The following is an 11,312-nucleotide window of genomic DNA, read 5'->3' on the forward strand; positions in this document are numbered from 1 at the left end:
ACATATATGGCTTTGGCGTTGCTTTTTTGTAATTAGAAGGCAGCTATATGCTGCTGCGGACCACACGTGTATTATGCCCAGCAGTGAAGGGGTTAATTAGGGAGCTTGTAGGGAGCTTGTAGGGTTAATTATAGCTTTAGTGTAGTGTAGAAGACTACCCAAAGTATTGATCTAGGCCCATTTTGGTATGTGTAATGCCACCATTTCCCCGCCAAATGCGATCAAATAAAAAGAAACGTAAAATGTTTCACAATTTTAGGTTTCTCACTGAAATTATTTACAAACATCTCTGGGATCCCCTTTGTTCATAAATAGCAGACATATATGGCTTTGGCAAAATTTGAGGAAGAAACCTCACAAAAGACTGCACGTATAGCACTCTGTGTCTGGACTAAAGTGGAGAAGTTGGGAATGATAAAATATAACTTTTATTACATTATATTAAAATAAGAATCTCAAATTAAAAACAACCAAAGAACTGAGGGCCTTTTCTTTGATTTTGAATGAGCCTTTAATATGTCAAAAATAATTGTAGGAAAATGTATAGGCGGGATACTATCTCTCAGACCACTATGTGAACCTCATTTAACTAACTTGAATGGTTAATAAAGACGTTAGTCAAGTTAGTTAAAGGAGGTTCACATAGTGGTCTGAGAGATAGTATCCCGCCTATACATTTTCCTACAATTATTTTTGACACATCAAAGGCTCATTCAAAATCGAGGAAAAGGCCCTCAGTTCTTTGGTTGTTTTTAATTTGAGATTCTTATTTTAATATAATATAATAAAAGTTATATTTTATCATTCCCAACTTCTCCACTTTAGTCCAGGCACAGAGTGCTATACGTGCAGTCTTTTGTGAGGTTTCTTCCTCAAATTTTGCCTAGTATATGATATACTGCACAGCACCACCTTTTTGTCTTTATAATTATTCACGACATAAACAAGGTTCTATGTCAATTTATGTAAAAATAGAAAAGGTTGCCAAAGTGGTGCCACTGTATTCGTGTTGTGGTCAATATATGGCTTTGGCTTTGCGTTTTGGTAATTAGAAGGCCACTACATGCCGCTGCGCACCACATTTGTACAGGGAGCGCAGAATTATTAGGCAAGTTGTATTTTTGAGGATTAATTTTATTATTTAACAACAACCATGTTCTCAAAGAACCCAAAAAACTCATTAATATCAAAGCTGAATATTTTTGGAAGTAGTTTTTAGTTTGTTTTTAGTTTTAGCTATTTTAGGGGGATATCTGTGTGTGCAGGTGACTATTACTGTGCATAATTATTAGGCAACTTAACAAAAAACAAATATATACCCATTTCAATTATTTATTTTTACCAGTGAAACCAATATAACATCTCAACATTCACAAATATACATTTCTGACATTCAAAAACAAAACAAAAACAAATCAGTGACCAATATAGCCACCTTTCTTTGCAAGGACACTCAAAAGCCTGCCATCCATGGATTCTGTCAGTGTTTTGATCTGTTCACCATCAACATTGCGTGCAGCAGCAACCACAGCCTCCCAGACACTGTTCAGAGAGGTGTACTGTTTTCCCTCCTTGTAAATCTCACATTTGATGATGGACCACAGGTTCTCAATGGGGTTCAGATCAGGTGAACAAGGAGGCCATGTCATTAGATTTTCTTCTTGCCAGCCACGTTGTGGAGTACTTGGACGCGTGTGATGGAGCATTGTCCTGCATGAAAATCATGTTTTTCTTGAAGGATGCAGACTTCTTCCTGTACCACTGCTTGAAGAAGGTGTCTTCCAGAAACTGGCAGTAGGACTGGGAGTTGAGCTTGACTCCATCCTCAACCCGAAAAGGCCCCACAAGCTCATCTTTGATGATACCAGCCCAAACCAGTACTCCACCTCCACCTTGCTGGCGTCTGAGTCGGACTGGAGCTCTCTGCCCTTTACCAATCCAGCCACGGGCCCATCCATCTGGCCCATCAAGACTCACTCTCATTTCATCAGTCCATAAAACCTTAGAAAAATCAGTCTTGAGATATTTCTTGGCCCAGTCTTGACGTTTCAGCTTGTGTGTCTTGTTCAGTGGTGGTCGTCTTTCAGCCTTTCTTACCTTGGCCAAGTCTCTGAGTATTGCACACCTTGTGCTTTTGGGCACTCCAGTGATGTTGCAGCTCTGAAATATGGCCAAACTGGTGGCAAGTGGCATCTTGGCAGCTGCACGCTTGACTTTTCTCAGTTCATGGGCAGTTATTTTGCGCCTTGGTTTTTCCACACGCTTCTTGCGACCCTGTTGACTATTTTGAATGAAACGCTTGATTGTTCGATGATCACGCTTCAGAAGCTTTGCAATTTTAAGAGTGCTGCATCCCTCTGCAAGATATCTCACTATTTTTGACTTTTCTGAGCCTGTCAAGTCCTTCTTTTGACCCATTTTTCCAAAGGAAAGGAAGTTGCCTAATAATTATGCACACCTGATATAGGGTGTTGATGTCATTAGACCACACCCCTTCTCATTACAGAGATGCACATCACCTAATATGCTTAATTGGTAGTAGGCTTTCAAGCCTATACAGCTTGGAGTAAGACAACATGCATAAAGAGGATGATGTGGTCAAAATACTCATTTGCCTAATAATTCTGCACTCCCTGTATTGTGCCCAGCAGTGACGGGGTTAATTAGGTAGCTTGTAGGGTTAATTTTAGCTTTAGTGTAGAGATCAGCCTCCCACCTGACACATCCCACCACCTGAACTTTCCCTGACCCCCCTAAAATAGCTCTCTCCCCCCCCCTACCTTACAATTGTCCCCACCATTTTAAGTACTGGCAGAAAGTCTGCCAGTACTAAAATAAAAAGTTTTTTGTTTTTTTTAATTGATTCTGCAGTGTTGGATCCCCTCTTAGCTCCCAACCTCCCTGATCCCCCATACAGCTCTCTAACCCTCCCCCCTTTAGCTATTTGCCGCCATCTTGGGTACTGGCAGCTGTCTGCCAGTACCCAGTTTGCCCCTAAAAACTGTGTATTTTAATTATTTATTTTATAAACCATATTTTCTGTAATGTAGCTGCCCCCCCTCGATATCCTACCTCCCTCCCCCTCCCAGATCTCTTTCCCCCCCAACCCCAGGAGAGCCCCACCATCGTTACATTCAATTTTTTTAAATGAAAATCTTGCTGAGCGCCGCACGTGCCCCCGCCGTCCCCCCTCACCGCTTAAGCCGACAACAGGTAACATAATCAGGAAGTATTCGGACAGGAAGGACATTGATGGGCTGCCCACTGGCCTCACAACTGATGCTCCCACCCACCAACGCTTGGCGACATTAATGTACAATGCAGAGAGGGCCACAGAGTTGCTCTCTCTGCATCGGACTACTAAAAATTGTTATTGCAGGATGCCTCAATATCGAGGCATCAGTGCAATAACAGGAAAGTGGCTGGAAGTGATCAGGATTATTTCCACTGCTTTCAAAGACCAATGATGTACAGGGTACGCCCTTGGTCGTTAACTGCATTTTTTTGCAGGAAGAAAACCCTGTACGTCGTTGGTCGTTAAGGGGTTAAGTAAACAGTTCAATGAGAGAAACACTGGGCATTAATACTTGCTGTTAGATGCCAAGATGCCAATAAGTAGAATAAGGTAGAAGTAATCCTCTTGATTATATATAAAGTAGAATTTATAACAGGAAAAAATCTGTACAGGAACAATGCAGGACAATAGAAACACTGAGTTACTACTGCAGCTTGTGAGATATTCAAGCACCAAATAGTAACAGGTGCACAGCTTTGTAGAAATCCAAGTAGAGGGGTGGAGATTCAAAGTACACCTCTTAAAGAGATATTACAGATATTACTGAAGATCAGCTTGGATTTGTCTGGAAGTTGATTGAGGTTCTTTATCCACCATTCTAACAATCCTTTGTTGCAATCTTTGATCAATTTTTCTCTTTCGTCTACATCCAGGTAAATTAGTTACGGTGCCATGGGCTGTAAACTTCTTGACAATGTTGCACACAGTGGACACAGGAACATTTAGATCTCTGGAGATGGACTTGAAACCTTGAGATTGTCCATGCTTTTCCACAATTTTTGTTCTCAAATCCTCAGACAATTCTTTGCTGCTCTTTCTCTTCGCCATGCTCTGTGTGGCACACAGAGACACACAACAGAAAGGATGAGTTAATTTTTCCCCATTTGCCGGTGTGATTTCTATATTGTCAGCACCTGTTAATTGATACAGGCGAGTTTAATTTTAAATTACAGGAGCATCACAAACTTGGAATGCAATAATTTCTTCCAATTTTGAGAAGGTGCCAATAATTTTGTCCAGTCAATTTTTGGAGTTTTGCATGGAATGTGTCAGATTTGGCTTTTTTTCTCCACTTTTTTTTCATACCAATAAAAGAAATAAACATGAGAATGCCTAAACATTTGTAATTACAACAATTTTTTGGGCAAAGTGGTGCATTATCGGACAGAAATGTAGGGGTGCCAATATTTTTAGCCATGACTGTAGGTATAGATAGAGAGGACTCTGGTACTATGCTGCTCCAAATTAAGGATTCCCTAACATCTTTTGGTACAGATGAGGATGCAGATTTTTTTTCTTAAATGAAGTAGCTTTCAGCAAAAAGATGCTATAAACTACATAAAAAATATAGCCCATAATAACTTAGTTTAGTAGTTCAGATGTTGAGGGAGTATTTGGAGATGAGATGCACTCATGTTAGTATTTTGAATTTTATTCTTAAGTGTGTGGAGTGTCAGTGAAGGGATTGGAAGAGTGGGGCAGCTGATGTAGATTGGTAACCTTGGTGGATGAGTCTGGCTAAAGCATTCATGATAGATTGGAGGGGGAAAAGACTGTGCTTGGGGAGGCCATAAAGGAGGTCAATTCTGCCAATTGATAAAAGTTAAAAAGATCCAAGTTGTAGAATTTTAAAAGCTTAATAGTTACAAATTCTGATAGCTTTAAATACTAGTCTTATATTGTCCTAAAACAAGTTCTAGAGTTTGTTATTATACCATAAATTCATGTGGAAATCTTATGATAAGTGTGTTATTGGGGCACTATCAAATAGATTGGGGTGCCTCTAAATCTCAAAATCCAGTGAAAAACTATGCAAAACACTTCAGAATGGAATTGTAATGGTGTGCAAAGAGGGCATGGAGTCAATAATTTCAAAAACACAATTGAATGCATAAAAAGCATGAGTTAAAGGGACAGTCAAGTCAAAAAAAAACTTTCATAATTCAGATAGAGTCTGTAATTTTAAACACCTTTCCAATTTACTTTTATCACCAATTTTGCTTTGTACTCTTGGTATTCTTAGTTGAAAGCTAAACCTAGGAGGTTCATATGCTAATTTCTTAGACCTTGAAGGTCGCCTCTTATCTAAATGCATTTTGACAGTTTTTTACCACTAGAGGGCGTTAGTTCATGTGTGCCATTTAGATAACATTGAGCTCATGCATGTGAATTTACTGAGGAGCTAGCAGTGATTGGCTAAAATGCAAGTGACTCAAAAGAACTGAAATAAGGGGGCAGTCTGCAGAGGTTTAGATACAAGGTAATCACAGAGGTAAAAAGTATGTTAATATGACAGTGTTGGTTATGCAAAACTGGGGAATGGGTAATTAAGGGATTATCTATATTTTAAAATTCTGGTGTTTAAATACAAATTTAGTGTCCTTATTATGTAAAATTAAAGAAAATTACAAAAAAAATAGAAATAGTGTTTTTTATGGCTATTCCAATATGGATGACATTGCTTATCCTGGTCACATACTGTATAATAGATTTGTATTATTTTTTGGAAACAAATAAGAAATCACTACTACTGTACATATTTGTTGCATCAATCCATAAACACAAAGGGTCAGATTACAAGTGGAGCGCTAAATATCACTTGCATGAAAGCAATATTAGTGCTCCACTTTGTAATACCAGTGCACGATAATGTGCGCTGGTATTACAAGTTAATCACAATGCGAATGAGAGCTCATGTACGCATTGCTAGGAAGCATTGCGCTCATGAGAGTGCTTTCATAGGAACCTATGGGAGCCTCGAACTGATGCCGTCACGCAGTATTGGGGGTAAGTAGTGCAGCATTTTTAAATATATATGTACTGTAAATAAATATATACATATATATTAATGTGATAAAATGTGTATATACACATATTAACAAATAAATATATATGTATATGAATATATACATATATATGTACATTGCGGTCTATGGGTACACACAGTTCCAATAAACCGCAATGTAAAGGCACTTTTCAGTGCTGTTTTTTTCTAACACCCCACTCCCACCAACTTTATAGCCCCAAAACTGCCCAGTGCATTTTTTTTTATTTAAAAAAAAAATGGTACTTTTTTTTTTTAATGCAAAACTACAATGCCCTTTATTTTGGGGCATTTGGGGCACTTTTAGAAAATTAACCGGAGATCTAATCTCTGTTAAATTTTTAGAGCGATATGTGCTACCGCAAGGTCGTGGTAGCAATAACCAGCCATCTGTAATGGCTGGTTAATTATTGCACTCCCACAAATGGGCAAATATGCCTGTTTGCATGAGCACAATAATTTTGCACTCCACTTGTAATCTAGGCCTAAATGAGCAGTCCTTCAACAAAGAACAAAGACCCCAAATGCATGCCAGAAAAAAAAGATGATTCATGTGCTTAGAACCATTACAATGAAGGTACGAAAGACATTTCTGCATGCAGGAACGTCTTTCTTTGCAGACGGGAAAGACTTCAGAAATTCAAATTTTCACTGTGTAGGTTAGAAAGGCTTTGAAAATTCAAATGTACACTATTTATTAATTATATAACAAAGTCTTTTTCAGTTTTTCAGCCAATAAGTATGCAAACTACACATTTTGTTTTTTGGTTAACCCTAGCCCCATATAAATTAATTAATAATTACATTGGCCGGCATTTATCATCTCCCGGATGGACAGTGTTCGCACACGTGAATCTGTCCACCTGGGATCGCAAAATGCAGGCAGCGTATTGCAGCAATACCCTGCCTGTATTTAACATTGCACAAGCGTTTGGCTGTGCAATGATGCCACCCTGCTCGTGCTAGCCCAATGGCATGCGAGTAGGGGTTGTCAATCACCATGGGGCGAACGTACCCGGGGTAATTTCATCTGCCAGCTAATAGCTGGCATACTGGTTAAAAAGCTGTGGTCTGATAACCCTTGCTTCCTAACATTCATTGAGCGAGCCTGCAGCGATGGGTTCCCATACGCAGCTTGATAAATGGGGGCCATTATATATATATTTTTAAAGTTGTGCTGCTTCTGGCTTATAGCAGTAGCACTAGTACTACTTTAACTTAAGTCTAAAGGGACAGTCATTGTTAAACTTTTAAATTTACTTTTATCATCAATTTTGCTTTGTTCTCTTTGTTGAAAGCTAAACCTAGGTAGGCTCATAAACTGATTTCTAAGCCACTCAAGGCTGCTTCTTATCTCAGTGCATTTTACAGTTTTTCACATTAAGACTGTGCAAGCTCATGTGTGCACTATAGATAAGATTGTGCGCACTTCTATAGAGTTATTTATGAGTCAGCACTGATAGGCTAAAATGCAAAAGAGCTTAGATAAGGGGGCTTAGATACAAGGTAATCACAGAGGTAAAAAGTATATTAATATAACAGTGTTGGTTATGCAAAACTGGGGAAATGGTATTAAAGGGATTATCTATATTTTTTTAAACAATAAAGCATTTCAAGTAAACTTTTTCCTTTAAGCTGCTCCTATGCTAACAGACAAATGGAATTTCCCTAACAAACAAAATCTCAACAAACTTCAACGAATTGAGTAAAACAAAATAATTTTTTTTTTTTTTTTTTGGGGGGAGTTGTAAAAAATGAGTCATCCAAAACATTTTTCTGTCTCTGCACATATTTACTGTAAGGATGGGCGAATGTTTCTAAAAATTTTAAATTTAAAACAAATTGTTATATATTCGTTCGTTCGAATTTAAATGTTTATATAACATTCTAACATTCTATTTTCGTTTTCGAATTTTTCAATAAAATTCGAAAATATTCGTTAGAATAATAGAATGTTTAGCTATGTATTCATTCAATTTCGAAATGTAATATTCGATTTTGAATGTGACATTCAAATTCGAAAAAGTATTTCTAGTCTACAACTGTGTTTAATAAATGTCACATTCGAATTTGAAATAGTATTTCTAGTCTAATACTCTGTTTTAAATGTAATATTCGAATTCGAATGTGACATTCGAATTCGAATGTCACATTCAAATTCAAAATAGTATTTCTAGTCTAATACTGTGTTTATAAATGTAATATTCGAATTTGAATGTGACATTCAAATTCAAAATAGTATTTCTAGTTTACAACAGTGTTTAATAAATTTGATATTCAATTCGAATGTGACATTCGAATTCGAAATAGTATTTCTAGTCTGATACTGTGTTTTAAAAATGTAATATTCAAATTCGAATGTGACATTTGAAAACTGTAAATAACATTCTAAAATCGAATTTTTAAGAATATTCGTTCTTATCAACATTCTATTATGTAAATCGAATTTCTACAATAACATTCGTTCTAACATTCACAAATTTGAATATAAACACATAAGCCCATCCCTAATACTGCATAGATTCAGGTTTCTCTAATAAAGCACAATACACAATACAATGGTTTGCAAATAAGACAGAAACCTGTATTCTTTCTCAACTCCTTCACGAGATGCTGTGCCTCTTCTATGATCTTTTCTTCAGCTCCCTTCTTTCCCATCCCCAAATCTTTTAATATTTTTAAAGAAAAACGTCTCAACTCCCTCCATCTTTTCAAATTGTTGGTGAACACAAAACCTGAAAGGATATATATACAAAAAAAACTTTTATGTGGTGTATTGTGGCTTTTTATGATTATTTTATTATCAAAAACATGTGGAGGAACAGTTCTAAATATATGTCCAGAGACTGAGCAATTCAACAAACAAAACAGCAGAAATCAAGGAGAAGAGAAGGATATCTAGAAATCAGAACACATGAATTCAAGAAATCAGACGACATATGTCAAGGGATTAGGTAAGGGCGAATGTTTTGCAAAATTAAAAAAATTAAATGAATTTTAACACATTCGTTCATTTTGAATTTCAAATGTTTGTACAACATTCTAACATTCATTTAATGCAATAGTATTTCTAATGCTATCTTCAAATGTATTATTCAATTAAAATGTTTCTAATAATTCGATTTGAATCATTCAATATTCAAATTTGAATTGATATATTTGTAATAGTATTTCTACAGCTCACTTTAAATTTAGTATTCAAATTATGCAATTTTCAAAGTAGAAAACTTTGAATCAATATATTTGTATCTATTATGTATCGATTTACTAAATTCTCTACCACCTGAACTATCTTCTGAATAGTATATGTTAAATCAAATGTTACATTCGAAATTTGGAATGTGGTAATTCGATCTAATTATGAATATTCAAAAATGAAAGTAACATTCAAAAACCGGAAATAACATTTGATTACCAAATTTTAATGGATTTTTGTTCTTATCAACATTTGGTTGTCCAAAATGAATGTCCACAGGAATATTCATTCTACAAAACAAATTACACTAACAGCAATTTCGCCCATCTCTACAAAGTGGAAAAACAAATGCTAAAACAAGATTATTCAATTTCTGATTCCACTAAAAAGTGTAATAAAATATATATATTTTATAATATGTATTATAATTTATAGTGATTTATTCAATTATAAAATTATTTTTTTAATAATCAGATATTTTAAGAAACAATTACCAAAGTTTTTGTAGGATGCATCCAAGCAGGGAGTTTCTCCTCGTCCAATAAATGCATCGTCACATTGCAACAAGGCTTCTTTAACAAATTGGTACCCACTTACAACCACCACTGGTTTTGGACCTAAATAAACAGTAAATATGTCTCCATATTGGCATCTCATCTGCAACAACAAAAATAAATAAATAAATCAGGTTGAGTTTTAAGAAGTAAGTTCTTCGAGGCAAAATATTTTAACTTGTCCGCATTTGAACAGAAATTATGTGTAAATTAATCTTGCCCTGGTATAAAGAATTTATACTATTTTATGTTGAATGTTTGTCAATATTCACATTTTAAGTAAAAGTTAATCTTTTAGGAAAAGTAATAAAATATTGATACAATTAATATATATAATGAGTTTAGATGGCATGAAAAAGTCAGTTAGAATTTAAAACACAGTTTATTTAAACTAAAAAGTTAAATTCCATAAAACTAAAAAGTTGAATTCTGTAGAAACAACCAATATCTTCTTAGATGTTAATGACAATTTTTTTTTATTGAAAGTTTAGCTCTGCTATACAACCCAACCCTTATTTATTTAAAAGATATATTTTTACCTCTTTCAAAAATGTGACCAGCTCTCGCCTCTTAATCTGTAAAATATTTCCCAAAAATGGAAGTGGAGTTGGCCCAGGAGGAAGTCTTCTTCTGATGGAAGAGTTGTGGACCATCCATAAGACCACACAGGAACAAAAGCCCACTATAATTATTGCCAGCAGAAAATCCATTTTGATCATAATATGTTGTCCTTTGGCTTCTGAATGCTATTTTTTCCTAAAGATTTTCCAGAAAAAAAAAAAGCCACACAATGAACAAATAAAATTAATGATTAGTTTTTAAGGATCCACCATGTTACATTTAAATATTTACAATATATACCTCATGTTATCAATTCAGTAATATGTTAACAGAAATGCTTCTATTAAACGTCATACCTCCAGCTGCTACAATATATATAAGAATCCCTCAACAGTTGGTCAAAGGAACCTTACCACTTGAGAAGAAAGAGACTAAGAAGTTGACGGGTATAAAGAAGTGAGAGTTTACAGAGTGACACACAAAATGAGGGTGAGAAAGAATGATTAGCATTAAAAAAAAAATATGAGAGGTTTGCTGGGTAAATTTAAGGTTTTATGGGCATCAGTGTGTCATTGAGGTTCAACTTAATTGTAAAGCAGCATAACTGTAAAAAAGTTGACTAAAAAATATCACAAGAACATCTCTATGTAAAAAAATCCAGAGCTTCACTTTTTACTGCTAGCTGCATGGTGAAAAAACAGTCAATCAGCTGCTAAGTACACACTTTAGGGGTTATTCACAAATGTACGAACTGCAGCCAAAATGCATCCAAATTACACCAGAATTGATAATAGACTAATTAAATATGAATTTGCCCAAGATAATTCTATTTAGGCAGAATCTAATAAATAATTTGGCAACCATTTGGTTCAATTCACCTGC

The 11,312-nt window shown here is 35.5% G+C and overlaps 1 protein-coding gene across 1 annotated transcript in view; it reads right to left on the reverse strand.

Annotated features, from left to right (window-relative positions):
- Positions 1-10,736, reverse strand: part of LOC128666869 (cytochrome P450 2A5) — a 59,233-nt gene extending 48,497 nt beyond the window's left edge. Inside the window, exons 1-3 of the mRNA XM_053721673.1 lie at positions 10,409-10,736; positions 9,810-9,972; positions 8,702-8,854 (exon numbers count right to left, since the gene is read on the reverse strand). Coding sequence (XP_053577648.1) covers positions 8,702-8,854; positions 9,810-9,972; positions 10,409-10,588 — 496 coding nt within the window. The 5' untranslated portion in view covers positions 10,589-10,736. The remainder of the gene's footprint in view (positions 1-8,701; positions 8,855-9,809; positions 9,973-10,408) is intronic.
- Between the last annotated feature and the right edge of the window lie 576 nt (positions 10,737-11,312).

Source organism: Bombina bombina, chromosome 7 (assembly GCF_027579735.1).
Source record: "Bombina bombina isolate aBomBom1 chromosome 7, aBomBom1.pri, whole genome shotgun sequence".
Classification (NCBI taxonomy): domain Eukaryota; kingdom Metazoa; phylum Chordata; class Amphibia; order Anura; family Bombinatoridae; genus Bombina; species Bombina bombina.